At 45.7% G+C, this 18,265-nt stretch overlaps 1 protein-coding gene across 1 annotated transcript; it reads right to left on the reverse strand.

Annotated features, from left to right (window-relative positions):
• Positions 1-751: 751 nt before the first annotated feature.
• Positions 752-3,191, reverse strand: LOC135383377 (peroxisomal biogenesis factor 3-like). The gene has a single exon (XM_064612857.1). The coding sequence runs from the start codon at positions 3,031-3,033 to the stop codon at positions 1,945-1,947; it is 1,089 nt and encodes a 362-aa protein (XP_064468927.1). The 5' UTR covers positions 3,034-3,191; the 3' UTR covers positions 752-1,944.
• Between the last annotated feature and the right edge of the window lie 15,074 nt (positions 3,192-18,265).

Raw genomic sequence — 18,265 nt, forward strand, 5'->3', positions numbered from 1 at the left:
TAACAGAGAGTGTTGACTTGGCGATCTGTAGTCCACGGCCATGGTGAATCCAATCCAGGATGGTGTTCATGTTAGCCGAGGGGTGAAACTGTTTCCAACGGAAAGTATCCCGTATGTCATCGGCTATTAGAGCTGATCACTTTCTCTTGGAGCCACGAGGTGTTTCCACCTTCTACATTTGATTGCAACTGACGGCCATTCGGCTGTCACGTGTCACCCAGGAAGTAAAATTTTTCCACCCACAAAACAGGCGACACCACTGGTAGACACTGTGGGACACTCTACGGGTGCTTGACCTTCATTCTTTGTTAGCCTTTTTTGATGCAACCCTGTGTTATCAAAGGCAGCTTCCCCCGTTCAAAAATATTTCCCTGTTCATCAATCGAGGTCAGAACACATGCGTTTTTGCGGTTCGTTCCCTGAAAATTCGTTCACGGTTCGGATATTGAAGGTTCATAAACAGAGGGAGAAATACATGGAAAGAGTTTGGTTCCTTGTGACGCCATTCATAAACAGAGGACATTCGTAAATCGAGGGTTCATAAAACAAGGGTTGACTGTAGTACCAGGGATCGAAACCGAAACTGAACCCGAAGTGAAAACCACTAGACACCTGTATGTTTTGCTGAACCGGATCTGAACCGAACTTGAAAACCGAAAAGAAACTGGTTATGAGTGGCGTACAGAAGTGGACAGATGGAAAGAGGACAGCAGGAAGTAGAATTCCGCTTTTGAATGTGATTGGAGTGAACTGAATGCACCATATCTTTTATTGTTTGAAGTTACAAAATGTACTTGTAAGTTGTGGTAACATTCATATTCCATGCCCATTGGAGTTAGACTTGTAGTATTGACCTTAAATATGACACTCTTACAGACCAAGCATGCTCAGGGGCACTGTCTCTCGCAGCATATTTCTCGTGTCCTTGGGCATTTGTGAAGAAAAGGAATTATTTTTACAGTTAGAACTTTGACACAACACTTGTACCTCATTTTATATTGCATAAAGTGGCTTAAGTAGATATTAGATATATTAGATTGGTAAAAATGTATGAAAACAACGATACTCAACAATACGCATCACCAGGATACACACAATCCCCCATTACAATAATATTCATCAACCAGTAGAAAGTGCTGGAACACCAAAGGTGAGTGACATGCCACAGTAAGAAAACAAACCAGAGCAAAGATTGATAATGCATCGTACATCACAACTAAATGCATTTCCAACAATCGAATTCCTATCAATCGTCGTATATGTGTGCCTTGTTGGACCTGTATCTTTCTGCTTTGCCATGACATTTGTTTTGCTGCCGTTCTAGAACTCTAAAGGATAACGTACATATATATTACCCTTCCTAATTATTCCTTTAGAGAAAAACTAACTTGAGCGTTACTGTGATGCCACAGAACATGGTGGCATTTGCTACTGACAACATATCTGTGTAATCATCAGTATTTTTCTTTCTTTTCTGAAACAAGTATAAATATGCTCAATATTATGTCACCTTTAACATGATGCGCTTCTATGTCCCTTTGTGTTATTTTTTCTCTGGTGATGTGATACGTTGAAGGGTGCCTGCGCATATCTCAGTTAAGGCATATCACAGAAAATAATATCCCAATAATGTAAGCCCATCACCATTGTGAGAAACAATAACAAACATGAGGGCAAGCTAAGTGTGAAGTGCTGCCAGTTAGTCACAGAAGGCCACCTTCCATTTCTCTAGGCCGCTAGGTCATCCTCATGACAAATACTACGAATAAATAAGAACAGCAAAACATTTGTGTGCGTCTGAGTAACAAAGCACGTTGCACTTGATGTATCATGGCATTCAGGCTAACTGCCCATTTTTCTGGGCCAAAAGCTGGCACACCAGGAAATCTTTTCTCCTCCTGGCATTAAAAACCGTCCCTAACCTGTGTGCAAAGGTTCTGTTCATCATGAAAAAGGTGCAAGATTGTGATTCACTCTGTCCACATTTTCAGTTTGACAAAACGCTTCGTAGACATTTGCCAGCATGCTATGCAGCAAGTCGCTCTGTAAAACTTCCTTCACAAATGTGTCCCTTCGACCTGCAACAATACAGCTTTTCAGCACGGGTAGCAGTCTTGCCAGTGGGAAACTTGTTGAGGGGCGCTCACTTTCTGCGTCTTGCATGATACGAATACTCGTTTCTACTTCAGATCGCAGGCTGCTAAATCCCATGTCTATGCAAGCGGAGAGCACCTTCGAGAAATCTTCCGTCTCTAGAATATCTCTCGTTTCCAAAACCATACTACGCAGCACGGGTGAGACTTCGGCTTCGTGTTCTGCGTTGGGCGGTGGGAGCAAGAAACTAACGAATCCCGGCAACGGATTCCCGTCACGGGCCAGATGTTCCTTGATATAATCGAAAGCTATCGCGAAGTCATTTGTACTGACTCGCTCCTTGAGACTGACATGTCCAAACGCTGTCACGACGGCTACCTTCACAACACGAACCAGTTCTTCAATGCCGCTGTCGAAGAAATACTGTACGAGTGACAAGTAAAGCTGGTGGGTTTCCTGGTTTGTGAGAGCCGGCAGCGCTCCCCCGGTATCTTGCGCCTGTCGTTGGGTGTTCACGTAAACGTAACCACCGATGACTCCAAGCTGGACCCGTAGGAGTGTCGCTAACAAACTTTCGGCATACACGCTGCAGACGGCAAATGCCAAAATTCGAGCTTTCATCTCTTCCCATATCTCGAGGCGGTTATGTGGGCGAGCTTTCAACTTTTCAAGAAGCGACTCTGTTTCCAGAATCTGAAGCAGTGGTTCACGTATTTTTGGTAGCAGCGAAAGTATTGTGCTGTCTGAGGTTTGCAAAATACCTTCGAAGTGATGTTGGTGCTTCAAGTGATCGAGATAGCTCTGCGTTTGCTGGTTGTGCCACTCATCCAACTTACGCCGAAGGAAATGATTGAGAAGATACGCTCCCGCGATGAAGCCGCCACCGAACAATATCTTTTTCTTGTGCTGACGGACGAAGCCCGACAGTTTGCTGAACATGGCTAATCGTGCTAGGTTCGCATTGAAATTTCAGGATGACGCGGATAGTGCGGAACTTCCTGTTCCCAGCGCCATGATGCACATTGTCGCCAGACGACCCAAAACCGCACCCGCCAGCCTCATCGCGTTGAGGCGAATGGAAAGTTAGGTAGCAAGCGAGCTGGTGGTGACGATCCATGACTTGAAAACCCGAGACGAGGTAGGGACGACAACAGACAAACACAAACACGGTCTCTGAGACCGTGTTTGTGTTTGTCTGTTATCGTCCCTATACCTCGTCTCGGGTTTTCAAATCATGGAGCGTTGAGGCGCTGAGTTTAGGGGCGTCACAGCCATTTTTACTGTTGCTTTTGATTCCTTTTTCATTGCTCATTCCATATGGAGAAAAATATGTTTTCATGCGTTAATGCTGAAAGAAAAAGAAACGAAACCAAAACTGCGAATGCGCTGTGCGAGGGAGCTTGCAACGCAAGTCGTATTTTAGAACCCGTGCAACAACATTGTTTTCATCATCAAAGGCGTTGCCCCATTTTACGAAGGGTGCAACAGAAATGACGAAAGGTTTCTGACCGGTGGAGCTGGTGGAGCCACCTCGTGACCTGCTATATAGAATGCGAGAGTGCAGGTGGATGCTGTCTGCTGTGCAGTGTTGGCACACCCGTCGGAGGAAAAGGGGAGACCGTTTCAGGGCGCCGATTCTGGGTACAGACCTGTGGTTGCCTGTGGTACACATAGGATTAGGAGGCAAAGAAAAGAGTGGAGAGGGAAACTAGAGAAACGATGCTGCCGTTCTCTCCCAGGCGTCGTGAGCTTGCTGACTTGCTGTATGCGGCGGCTGGTATGTGATGGCCCGCAACTGCAGTCACGATTCCTATCACCATAACTACAAATTTCGTATATCCGAGTTGTTAAGAGACAATTAATGGACATAAGTACATCCAGAAACGAATACATCAAACAAAATTGCATTATGTGTGTAACGCGTACTCGAGCGAGGAATTTAGCGCAGACGCTGGATGTGCATTGCTGTCATACATAATAATAAATAATGTAAAGAGCGTGTAACACCACTATTAATGGTGCTAATGTGATAATTCAAAACTTCATACAGATGCCTGTGTAACTAAATTGCATTATATATGGAACCGTAAATGTAACGAAGTCGACCATCCCCAACAGCTACATATCCCTTCAATTAAGTAACTTGTACGACTGTTGTTATCTCATTCACCTATTTTCATTCTAAAACATAGTTACCAGCGTAGTGAGATATTTAATACGTGTACGGATAAGTAGTAAAATTAGTGGTACGCAAGTGCTTTGTCCAGAATGATGCATAATGTAAAACCCCGAGACTAGGGAACACGAAAGGACAGACACAAACACGAAGTATCAAAACTTCGTGTTTGTGTCTGTCCTTTCGTGTTTCCTAGTCTCGGGGGTTTTACATTATGCATCATCTTCATCAGCTCGCTTGCTTCCTAGCCGTTTTTTCATTGTCCAGAATGCCGAGCATTGGGGATGTTTAAAAAAATGTGTGTGGGGAGTCATAATTATCGTGGTTTCCACGGAATTTGGGTACAAAAATTCTAGGGTATTTCACTGTCCTTTTAAGGCTCAGCTGTCATTCTGCCTGGCATTTAAACTGGGGGGGTGGGGGGGGGGGGAGTTCGGGGACGTCTCCATACATTTTAGGGCGTAGGGCAGTCTGGGTAAATCACTGCAGCGGAATACACATGACATTACTGAAAGCCAGTTGTTGACAAAGTTCATTAGGGAATTTTACGTTACATCAAATTACTGGACCAGGGACATGGTAGGTCAGTCTCATTTCGGTAGCCTTTGATCCAGTACGGCCCCGTGACGTCCAGTGCTCTCGTCTTTGCGCATATCTTTTTAGTAGGTTTGATCGAAAAGGCTAAAGCCCAGTTTTTTTATTTTTTATTTTGTTTTCCCTGATTGGAGCAGCCCTTTGTAGGAGAACCTCTTACAATCAGACCGTTCGATCTGGACATGCCATCCTACAGTTCTGCTTGACATTCCGCGAACCGATTCAGTACATTTTTCATCTCGTTAATATCACGATAGTAATAAACAGAACTTTTACAGTGCTCTAGTGCATGTATGATGCTGTCTCTGACTCGCCATGCCAAATGATATGCCAAGGCCGCGAAACGCAGCCGCAGGAGTACACGTGTGCAAACGGCACCTCTCGCTATCATGCTAAAAAAAAGCTCTCTCCCATCGGAGTCCCACGCCACGCTCATTGCCCTCTTTACTGCCCCTCGCCTACTCGCCCTCTCTCTACCTGGAATCGGTGCCGGAAACGGTCTTCCGAGGAAAAGTATGGAGATCACTTATTAAAAAGTATGCAGATTTCCGTAAAAATCTGTAGATGGCCAGGATTTTGTGCGTTTCATTATCTAACATTTTCTATTTCGCTTTATGCATCGAAACAACGGAAATATGTAATGGCAAAAGATATTGGGTTCGAATCCTGGCGCCGGCTGTGCTGTCTGGTAAAAACCGAGTGACAAGCGGCTCTGAAATAGCACCCCACCACCACCACCTGTTCGTCGGTGCCAATGCTCCGGCGACTGCGCTTGATCTATTTGCTTCCAATGGAGGCAGCAAGAATAAGAAGGGAAAAAAATCAAGCGTCATCATCAGACAAATCAATACGACATAAACGATCTATCTAACCATGATAATTAGTACCTACATCGTGTGATTAAGTACGAACAGCTTCCGTGCCACGAGTGACACAAAATATCAAGGATTATACTGACATGCAGTTATTGTTTAGCACGCACACCATGAAGCAAAAACTGGGAATGAAAAATCAGTTGTTTTTTCACCCGAGAGTGGCGCATCGTGAATCGGGCTTCTCGTCACAACTTTTTTTTTTTAATGAATGTCCAAAAATCTGACAACATAGCGTAAACGCAGACAGGCTGACAATACATGAAATCCGTGACACTACAAGCCTGACAATGAAAAAATGGCTAGGAAGCAAGCGAGCTGGTGAAGATGATGCATAATGTAAAAACCCCGAGACTAGGGAACACGAAGGGACAGACACAACACGAAGTCTTCGTGTTGTGTCTGTCCCTTCGTGTTCCCTAATCTCGGGGTTTTTACATTATGCAATACAAGCCTGAGCTTGGGAACATACAGGACCATACACAACGATCGTTGTCAACGTTCGCGTAGCCCATGCTCATGTTCGTACCATCATGGAGTAAAAAAATCTGTAGATTTCCATACAAATCTGTAGATGTGGCAACACTGCCAGTGCTGTGTCGTGGTCGTGGACACCAGGGACTTCCCTACACCCCCCTCAGGGGGGTGTACACCCTCCCTGTATTTTTGCAACACCCCCCTGAAATTTCTCAGGCGACCCCAACCAACTCCGCCACCAGCACGTTCTAGCTGGTAGTGAGTCCGGCGCAGCGAATTACATCATGCACTGTCAAACTTGGGCTGTAGGACCACAGCCATGCAGATGATCGTAGCATGCATTTCTCTAACATCATTTGAAAGTGACTGTTCAATATGCATATATTGCGCGCATATACGAGCAAAAATGCGTGCGGGCACGCAAACTCAATGTGGATCATCAAGAACCATTTGCGCCCAACTCAATCAAGCGAGGTATTCTGCTTTTTTCGTCTAAGGTTTTCACCGTTGGTTGCCAGGTATTCATTGAGCTTCGTGAGACAAGGTGCTAGTCTTTTTTCTTTGTCGGTCGTGTCACTATGCATCTTAATGTTGAAATGCCGTTCATAATGAATCTGTATTCTAATGTACTGTGTTCTAACATGTACAAATAAAACGGGAAAGCTGTGCAGATATGTCACCATTGTGCCACGATTCTTTCCGTGTCTAAGAAAAATTCCGTAAGCGGAACCTTCACCAAGCATAACCCCCCGCCCCCTTGAAAGCTCGGCATCCCCCCAGCAATGAATTTCTGGGGAAATCACTGGTGGACACCTTGTTCGAGGTCGCTATAACAGCGTGTACTGCTGACAGTTGTCGTGCTTTGGCGGTTAATTCAGGGGCGGATTCAGACACCCACTTTCGGTGGGGGAGTGGGAGACCTTACCCAACCGCCCTTTGGAAGAGAAGGGGAAGCGCCTCCCCCCGGTTCCGCGACTGCCTTAATTCGAAAAGTGCAACTAGTCCAGTGGTTCTCAACAGGGTGTCGAAGCGAATCGAAAACCGGATCTGAAAACCGAAAAACAAATCGCTATTTTGGTGCGAACCGGAACGGAATCGAAACCGCATACGTTTTTTTCGCTCAGGAGGGAAACCGAAAAAAATTATTTAACGGTTTTCGGTCCAAACAAAAACTTCGCCGGTTTAGACTACGAGTAGGCGAATGAAATTGTCGTTGTGTGTTCTGAAGCCATGTCATGGATACTTTACGAGGGTTACTGTTACGGTGCAATGTATGTCCGTATATACTATGACCCTTAGGCTCCCTTTGTAACTTTTTATCGTTCGCGCACATACACTTAGATGTACATGTGACCGGTTGTGACTCTCTACCAATGTGCGAAACGGCTTCTCTATCGGTAATCTCGCGCAGCGAAGTTGAATACATGTACGTATCCGCGATGCAAGCGCGTGCGAAGTGGCGCCTCTTTTGTGGACAGGACACGAAGAAAAGAAAACGGAGCCGTCGAGCGCGTTTGTGAGTGAAGGTGTTCCTCGATTTGCGTCGTACTCGTGCGCTAGTGCTTGCTGGCGAGCAAGCAGCAACAGGCATTCGGATGGGACGCGATCGCACCAATCCAGCAAGAAAGTACTTCACGTATGACATCACGACAAACAATTCCGTCTGTACCATGCGCTTCAAGAAAAGAGAATGCCTATTTGAACAGACATAGTCACCTACAGGAACCAGGAGCTACCAGTTTCACAGCTGCCTATTAATATTAAATACGATGTATGCATATAAACTGGTTTACATTTTGCAGCATTGATTTTTTTTCTAGGAATGAATATGTCCACCAGAAGCGGAACCGGTATGAACCGTTATTTTTTTGCTCCGGAGCAGAACTGGTACCGGACCGTTTATGATAGAACCGGAACGAAAAACGTTTCGGTTCAACACACTGGTTCTCAACTTGTGTTATTCGAGGGAACCCGAGATGATGCCAGCACGACCTGAAGGAACCTACTACACTGCATGGGGCAACTCCGTAGAAGTGGGCGAGGCGAACGAGATGTCGTACAAGAAGCAATTTTTTGTTCTGTACTGACTATTTAATTGTTTAATTACAATTTATTTAATTATTTACTGTTTCGTCACAAGATATCGCTTGAGGTTTGCCGGATTCGTTCAACTGTTTCACAATACTTCGGGTAAGGGGTTGTGGGTTGCCAGTGATGCTTGCAAATCCCAAGCCCATGCAAGCAGGAGAGTAGCCGCGAGACTTCTCTGAGTAGTAGTTCCGACTTTCCAAGTGCTCGTAATGCTTTCGAAACACGAGAGAAAAGCAAAAGCGTGGTTCGGAGAAGCTGTCGGGTTACGTTGCGGGTTGACCGAACCGATGAAGATGACAGCTGCTGGCTCTAATCTTTCCAATAACCGCCAACCGCGGCGACCCGGTCCTGCTATCCCGATATCAATCCCAATGCTCACGATCAAATGTCGAGCACGTTCCGATAACAAGACTGTCCGAGAGCGAGTCTTGGTAGGCGGTTAAGTTACTCCCGCGGATGCGGACCAGCAGAATCGCGGACCAGCAGCGGGTTCGCGGAATCCCTGGGTTCCGCGGAACCCCCGTTGAGAAACGCTGAACTAGACTGTCCCTATCGTTGCAGCAGCAACTGCAGCCGTAGGACGTTGCGAACAGATGCCAGTTCCCCTGTATTACTAACGCACCCTTCCGCGCTACTCGATCCATTATGAACCAGCATAGCTCGGCGTTTCAGGTCTTCGAAACTCACGATCACAATCATCTGATAAGGCGTGAGTTCGGGCACGTGAAGGTCGACATGGCGTATCGGTAACACTGATCTCTATGTATAAAGGCTGGATCGCGTATGGGAGAGGGGCTCGTGGGAGAGAGGTGCGCATTCGGGCCGCCATGTTGGTGGGCCCTAAAACGCTGTGTGTGCCCATTGGAAACAATGGGAGGCAACAGAGATTGTGAGTATTTATTGCGCTACAGGCGTTGATCATTGTTTGTCGTCACGCGATTTTGTAAGGTGCCAGTATACTGATGTATCCTAACAGTATTTCGCAGGTGCCCTGCTTTTCGATTCTTAATAACGTTATGTTTTGCATTCCGAAACTAGACTGTCACTGCAGTGCAGCGCTGGGAATTGTACTACAGCACGTTTCCCAGCCAATATTTCAATAAGAAACGATGTGAGGTTAACAACAACCATGTATATAATATCCTGTGCTGCGTTCTGGACAAAAATTTTTCCGTCACGAACGGTCCGGGAAAAGATATACTCGCATGACAGAAAGATATCGTTCTGTAGACTCTCAGCCGTTGTTTTAGCCGTGTATGCGTTTAGCATGATTTATATCAAGCATCGCCGCAGAAAGAGTATTTTAGTGAACGACATGGGTGCCATGCCTCGCACATATGGACACACCGCCAAGCAGCTCAAATAATTACTTCACGCAATTCGTTCGCGCTCGTTAGAACAGTTAGTCAGGTAGTGATGTAAGCTTAATCAATTAACTTACTTAGGAAGTGGTGACACCTGCTAGAGACACAGGACTTATCTCTTTTTGAAGTACAGCCCTTCTATGTTTGTTTGTTGCTTCCTTCATTTGTTCTGCGTATTTGCAGGCGCGGTTGTGCCAAACTGAATCCAGCACTGGCTTTGTCATGCTTGTTATGTGGAGCACGTTACAAAAAATGCAGCTCCACATCTGAAACACCAATCAGTATCATCGTCATCTAAAAGGGGCACCGTTGTGAGACCAGACACACTTTCTGGAGATCTTCTATGGCACTTTCCGCAGTTTGCACAATTTTCTTCAGCATCGTAGTCTCTCATAGGAACCACTTTCATTAATGACTCCCATCTTACCCTTTGATGTGCAGGGGCCCTCTTGCACTACACACGTATGGTCTGCAAATTGCAACAGAACGATTTGGAGCTTGAAACAGTTGTGCTTTTGTCATTTTGGACCTCGTGTATCCTGTCTGTGAAGCGTAAACAAAAAAGTCTAACACGATATGCTTTTGTAAAGAAGATCACTGATGATGAGTAAAGAGAGTATACATTTTTCAAGTTCAACATTTATTTCTTGCACTTATGCATTTCAGGAAACAATGAACGCGCAGGGAGGTCGCAAAAGACTACATTTATTGTTTTGTGACCTTCCTACAATGACAATATATATTTTAGGGATGACAATGGACAGGTACACTCTCTAAATTTGTAGCACTCAATTTTAGGTTGGAATGAGCAAAGAATAGCAACTTCCCTCCTGATATTTTCTCATATATGCTGAGTTTTAAATTTAATGTGATCAACGGTAGATGTAAACAACATCAGTACCAGAGAAATGCATCCTCAATGAATAAATTTCGTCTTATAGCATATATGTGCATGCCTATTAACTGAAACGATTATCACAGTTCCCTGACATGTTTTAATTTCTGAGAGTGTACTGTAGAGGCTGCTTAGATCTACAACAGTTCACACAAGGTATTATATACTGTGAATGCCTTTAAAAATCCCATGTGACACATATGCTTTTACTTTCTGGAGGTGCTGTGGTAGTCAAAGTTTGTGGGCATTACGCAGGTTCTGCACCCATTTCTTGAGTATGTCGAGGCAGCTGTGAAGTAACCTGTATTGATGATTATTCCAATTTTTATGGTGCATCGACAACAAAGGCAATAATACATCAGAACATTGGTTTGGGTGCAACCAGTTAAAAATGAATGTTGTTTAATAAATGCATTGGACAAATGTTAAAACATCAGTTTAAAACATGGCTTACAATCCCTGTACCTTCTAAAAATTGAAAAGATTAAAACCTATTCTAAAAAGAATATGGGGAACTCTTTTAAAAAGAATTATAATTATTATATTGCTGGGTGAAGGAGCCTAAGGTGTGTTTCTGATGTCAACATGTATGAAAATGTGCAAATTTGAGAGAGGCTAACCACAGTGCGTGCACTGAGGTGGTTCCTTCCTGTAAAGTAGAAACCAGTGGATGAGGAGCTTGATACTTATCTGTACACCCAGTCGTATCACACTGCACAGATTATTCACTGGGTAGTCCACATGACGAAACCTGTATTGACGAGACACCACTTTTGCTTTAAAAATTGCTACAAATAGCACGGCACGCTAGAAATTATTATTATCGTAACAAGCTGACGATACAGGTGAGACACAAGGCGTTATCCAAGTCGCGCCACACCACCGTCACGTAGCATTCTGTGTCACAAATCAAACCAAGGCACAAAACAATACCAATACATGAAAAAAGGTGACAATCTTGGTCTAATTACGACGTAGTAGCGAACTTGTGCGCGAAGGTAATTCAAAGAAATGAATGTGCACTCGCTTCCGTAGAGAACACCGTGTACCATGCTAGCAATGCATGCAAAAAAGCGCTCGAGTGCTCGCACATATATTGATGACAACACTACCAGTGTACTATAACATGTTCTTTCAAGCACATTATGCACTCAAAACTGTATTTGCCACCAGGTAACATGCAAGTGTGCTCGATTGAACCTCGGAAGAGCGATCAAGCAACCTGCATCCAGTGCTCGTTTTGAACAAAAAAACACTTCATAATGGTCAACTAAATATACAGAATGGACGCCTATTTATTCCTTGATAAAGAATTACTCACCTGTAGAAATTTAGGCCCTGTATCCTTGCCAGTACGGTTGGTACGACCGTAATTGCAAGAAGTTGCCATGATCGCCGCGGCGACTGTTGTGGGTACAGTAAGATGGCGGCCGGTTTCCTCACGCTCGCGCTCCCCATCCGCGATCCAGCCTTTTACAATCGAGATCAGTGATCGGTAAGCTCGATCATTCCGAATGTTAGCGCACTCACCAGGTAACATCACACTTGCTCTGTTTACAAGTGTGATATTATCCGGGAGTGAATATGCGGTATGATCGAGCTCACCGATACGCCATGTCGGCCTTCACGTGAGTTCGTAGCAGGGCTCGAACTCACGCCTTATCAGATGATTATGATTGTGAGTTTCGATGGCCCGAAACGCCGAGCTGTGTTTCTCTACGCCTAACGATTTCCTCCCTTTTCCTTTATACTTTCTTCTGCTTGACCCACTCTGCCTCTTTCCTGTTTGTTTGTTGTTTTTTCTCTTTTTTCTGACTCTATCGTTCCACCCACAAACGTGTTTTGGAGTAGCCAGTCCTGACTGGGACGGGACTAACCTCTCTATATTTTTCTTTCATATCCAATCCAATCGAACCGAGTACAAGCGCCTGCTTCGTTAGACTTGCCTCGTGAAAGATCCTCAACAATGACTGTATATATGCAGTATTAGAGCCACTAAATAAGGTACGCTTCAAAGTATCGACACTGAGGCAAAAGGGCGAGTTGGAGCCGCCATGCAGCCATGTTGTTTCCGTTTGACCTCCAGTCCCACCTCTACTATGGTGAGCTAGAATGAATTCTAGAATTCTAGCTCACCATACCTCTACTTCGGCAGTAGAAATAGATGAAGATGAAGTTCGGCAGTGGAAGAAGACAACACTTCGAAGAGCGCTCCATGGATGGCGCTGGAGGTCAAACGGAAACAACATAGCGGCTCTAACTCGCCCTTTTGCCTCCTCGTTGGGCGTTTATGATAGTTTATGTTTATTCGCTCGGAGCCGCTCGGATTCATAGTATGGCGGGCTACTCATAGCGAATACGAATACACGACTCGGAGCGCCTCCGAGCGAATAAAAATAAAAGCCCATTGTCGATACTCTGAAGCGTAGCTTATTTAGTGACTCTATGCAGTACGTAGCGGGCGCGGGAAAAGGCGTCAGGACAATAAGAAGAGGTGACAAGGGCGGAAAAGACGAGAACGCGTTTCCGTGGCGTTCTCTCCCCTCCGCATATGACTTTGTTCCTGTGTTCTTTGATGACTTACTGTATATCCATGCTCTCTGCCCTTGTGCGTCAGGTGCCGATGAAATCACGGCTCGGCTCCTGATGGTCGTCTTCCTCATCTTTTCAGATTGGTATCGCAAATGTTTCCATCGCCGACTGATCTTTCTATCATACGTGCCTCATACTCTTCAACATCTTGCTAAGATCCGTTTCAACACATTGTGACCATTGTACAGGGTGTGTGCAGGTAAACACGCATGATACATCTAAACACCTAAAGTGATGAAAGTTCTAAATGGCGACATACTCGCCGGAGGATTGTGGGGCTTTCGGCAATTACCTTCTGGAAACTTTTGCCGCCATTTTGGAAGGCTTTGGACAATTTTTAATTCAGGGAAATTATTTTCTTCAATCGAACTTTGCAAATTGCCAAGTCAACCTCACCTTTTTACAGAAACACGAAGTCCTCCACGGATAACCGCAGATCCAACAAATACTACGCACAATTTAGCAACAGAAATAGTCGAAAAAATTAATGAAAGTGCTGCTTTAGTCCCGCCTGCATGATTGTTGCAAAAAACCGCACACGAAAGGTGCGGCTAGAGGAGGAAGCGTCCCCGCCTTCTTCTTTTTTGCTGATTTTTGCGCTTTGACCTTGGTTCCGTGGACAGCACTTTTATCGACAGTAGCTTCCCAGATAAATCCCTCTTTTGTTTGTGACTGGCAGGGACTATCTGGGGTTAGGCCTCATATCCTCCAAATGCCCATTTCCACTGACGTCCCAAATCAACCAAAAGCTCATTGCATCCGAAAAAATGTTCGGAGGTTCTGGGCATTCGGTTGATCTGGGCACGCGGGTGGCAGTGATCCATATCCCCCAAAAGCGCTTTTCATCCGAGCGCCCAGAACCACCGAAAGCGGGATACTTGAAAGGACACGATTCCTCTGTTTGTCAGGAAGAGGAGGAAGGCTGAGTGGTTTTTGGGTGTGCGGGAATCCAATCCTGCAACTGAGTCAGAAGTGAAGTTTGCAAAGGAAAGGTATTATTGATGTCGATCGCGTACAAGAAATGATCCGATCCGAACAGAGAGATATTTTCCATGTGAGTGACAGGGCTCCAGGCACTGTGTAGGTCATCATCGTGGAAAGCAAATATAGTAACAAAGCGCCCACTTCACAGGTCTCGAAGAAGGTTACAAAAAGGACCTCCTCCTTTACTTTTCTTTTATGCGTTCTGTTAATACAGTTCAGACGTTCAGAAAACACGCTATTAACCGGCTGAAACAACCCCTAGAAAAAGCTTGCAAACAGCATGAATGCGTGAAACCAACATATCGTCTGAACTGTCGATCTCCTCTGAAGGCGCTTGAAGTTTATTTGTTTTCCGCCGTCCCGCTAAATGTTCCAGCCACAGAACACACCACTCCCACCATGCTCTTTTTCCGTGAATCATGACGCGGATTTCCATGACCTTCCGAAGGTAGTGCTTCTCCCGTCAGCAACGTGCATATCAATAAAATTTATTTTCGGGATACCTCTCCGTTCAGATCACTTCTTGAACGCGATCTCATTTGTACACACCGAGTGTCGTGTCATTTCTATCCAACTACGATCAAGCTTCTTTAATATAGATCTCGTGCATCAGCTCTCATATTTATATTAGTCATATATGTTACATCTCTAAAGATAATTATTAGTAAGCAAGGCAACAAAGGAAGCTGTGCAAATCAACGGACCGCATACCTCATGCTGCAGAACATTTCGAGCACCGGATGAGCAGCAGTCAGGAACCCACGTGACCCTCTCTGGCGAGTTGAAGGAAGTACAGCTCGAAGCAGAGTTAACTGGAACGCCACTTCGACCGCTGAATCGGGAAGAGAATCACCCTAGCGGCGCTTAGGAGAAATACAGGGAAATAATGTTTCCACTGTTCTACATATGGCGAATTGTGGTGGTCATTTAATTACAACACTGCCTGGCGCTCGGAAATTGCTAGGTCGGCTCCTGAGCTGGATCATGTGACAGTTGCCACCCGAAATGAGTGCTAGGGATCTGGCGGTTTCAGGATCAGGATCAGGCTCGCCTCATCCCTTTTGAACCAGGGCAGAGTTCGTACACTTGGATCACGCTAGGGCCATCGCGGTCGCCGGTCTTCGGGTTCTGTCGTCTGCTAAATCACGCGAACTTCGACGTGCGGTCCAATGAGAGCACTCGCCACCGTTGCAGTGCGGATTTGACGACACCGGATATAGTTGGGCAACCCGCTGCTCTGTCGTTTCGAGACCGGACGAAAAAAGTAATAGCTGGGAAATTCCGTGCGCACGGAAAGTGCCACGCGAACATGCGAGATTGCTTGACTGTACGGGATCCGTCAAAAAAAAAGAAAAAAAAGAAAAGTTGCCACCAAATGACCACCACTCGCCATGATGCTGCGAGGGTGTCCGCCTTGGCATGAGTTGTTGACTCGGCATTACTCTCAACGGTGGTTATCATCGCGATGTTTGTTTGGGTTTGAGACGATTATGTAAAGGTGTATGCTGGCCGATATCACGCGGATACGATGCTGTTATCTCATTGATACGCGCAAAGGTGGACAGCAACTCCAATAAATTTTCCACTAGACCCCGTGCATCCTCATTTGTTTTATCACAAATCTGAAAATGCCCCACTGAGCGAACGCGACCACTTTCGCGTGTATCAATGACATAAAGGCATCGTATCCGTGCGATATCAGCCGGCATACACCTTCACATAATCTCCGCAAACACAAACAAACATCGCGACGATAACCACAGATAACGGCAATGCCGATCATTAGCTCATGGCAAGGCTTACACCTCCACAGCAACACAGCAACAGTGGGACAGTCGGAACACTATTTGCCTTTATTTCTCGTAAGAGCCGCTAGGGTTGCTCTCTCCCCGAGTGTAACTCCGCCAGTCGAAGTGGCGTTCCAGTTAACTCTGCCTCGAGCTGTACATCGGATTCCCGCATACTTGGGAACCGCTCACCCTTCCACCTCTCCCTGTTAAACGGTGGACTCGTGTCCTTTGAAGTATCCCGCTTTCGGTGGTTCTGGGTGCTTGGACGAAAAGATCATTTGGGGGATATGGGTCACTGCCACCCGCATGCCCAGATCAACCGAAAGCCCAGAACCTCCGAATATTTTTTTGGAGGAAATGAGCTTTTGGTTGAATTGGGACGTCGGTGGAAATGGGCGTCTGGAGGATATGATCTGCTACCCCTATCTGGTGAGTTCTTTGTGATAAGACGGTCGTCACCGAGCGCTTTTTTAGCGACAATCAAGCAGGCGGGGCTGAAGCAGCACCTTCACTTTTTTTTTTCAACTATTTCTGTTGCTGTACTGTGCATATAGTTTTCGTTGGGTCTGCGGTTATCCGGACTTCATATTTCTGTAAGAAAAATTGAGGTTGGCTTGGCAATTTCCAAAGTTCGTTTGAAAAATAAATTTCCATCAATTAAAAATTACCCAAAGCCTCCCGAAATGACGGCAAAAGTTTCCAGAAGGTAATTGCTAAATGTCCCACAATGCTCCGGCCGAGTACGTCGTCAGCTAGACCTTTTTATAATGTAGGTTGTTACGTTCCTACACTGTAGCAGAGAAGTGTACGTGTGCGCAAGTCTTCGTGGAAGACGTTTCGGCGCCGGGAGGGGCTGCAGATGGCTCTCAGTTCCACGAAGGTGTCGCCTTTCCTTGTTTTGGGGCACCCGTCCGAGAGACATTATTCACTCCAGGACACTGCCACAGTTTCTCGCACCCAACAAAGGATTCGGGAAATGTTTTCTGATGCCGACCAAAGAGATATAAGCGGAGACAAGAGTGACCCGGGCGTCTTTCTCCCAACCGACGATGAGCAGGCTGGACGTATTGCCGACAGTTTCTCTGTATCATCCAACTCTTGGACTTATGTAAATAGTTAGCTTCATTTGCTTGTACCCTGAATTAGCTCATGGTCCTTTCATTGGTGTGTTGCCACGCTACCAGAGACGACACACGCAACAAGGTCCAACGCCCTGCATGTCCGCCCTATTCTAGAATTTGGCTGTGTTCTCTTCGCGGACTGCGTCCCTTTCTACTGTTAGAGCGTAAAGCCATGTTCTTGAAATCTTCCATGAAACGTTCTTGAAATCTTCTTGAAACCAGCTTCCATGAAATTCGACGACGTTGTACTGCCTGGAGCCACACGTTTCCAGTTGCCTGCGACACGACCTCTGTCGCCCTATGTCCGACGAGCTACACAATCTCGCGCATCCGGGTATTCGACGCACGCTGCGACTCATCGCAGCACGCTACGCTTGGCCGCGGGCATGAACACCGACGTTCAACGTTGGACACAATCCTGCCTACCTTGCCAGCGCTGCAAGATCATTCGCCACACGGTCACACCTCTGCAGTGTTGTACCCGTTACCCAAATATGGTATCGCGATACCGATACTCGTTACTTGAGTATAAAGTATCGAAATGCCGATATCCATACTTCTTTTTTAAAGTAACGGAGTACCGCTACCGTTACTAAAAAAAAGTAACGCGATACTTTGCGCGATACTTTTGTTTGAGATATGAAGATGATGCAACATAGAAATATCGCTTTCGTGAACAGTTTTGCAGTAAAAAGACAGCGTATTTCATACGTCCACACGTTATGCTTGACTTTTCTCAATAGCTGGTTCTCAAAGTCGTCTTCTGCCATCTTTGCAGGCCGTGGTTGTCGCATATGTTGTGCCCAAAAAGGTTGCAAAGTCCTACCTGCTACCTACGAATGATAGTGTTACCACTTTTGATTCGGTGAGCGACGGGGGCGTACGCCTTTTTGTAGCAATTTGGATATATGATAATTGTTTTTACCACCCTTTTACACCCCTTCTATGACGCTATGTTGACCTAGCTGGTAACTAGAAGTTACCACCTTTTCACACCCCTTTTTCTTAGAGTGTATAAGACCAGCCTTCGTTCGTCGACTTCAAGCTGTGTCTTCAGCAGATGAAGCTTCTCATTAACTACCCTGTAGGTCATCCTTCTGCGTGGTGGCCGGATAAAAACGTCGCCAGTTGCTTCTCTTTGATCCGCTGGTCTCTGTGAAGAGTGTAGGTCATCTTAAATATGTTCATATGGCAACGCTGGGCCGTCGCGCGTTA

This window comes from Ornithodoros turicata, chromosome 2 (genome assembly GCF_037126465.1).
Source record: "Ornithodoros turicata isolate Travis chromosome 2, ASM3712646v1, whole genome shotgun sequence".
Lineage (NCBI taxonomy): Eukaryota > Metazoa > Arthropoda > Arachnida > Ixodida > Argasidae > Ornithodoros > Ornithodoros turicata.

What these genes read in the sequence shown, in the direction of transcription:
- LOC135383377 (XM_064612857.1), bottom strand. Translation starts at nt 3,033, where the DNA reads ATGTTCAGCAAACTGTCGGGCTTCGTCCGTCAGCACAAGAAAAAGATA.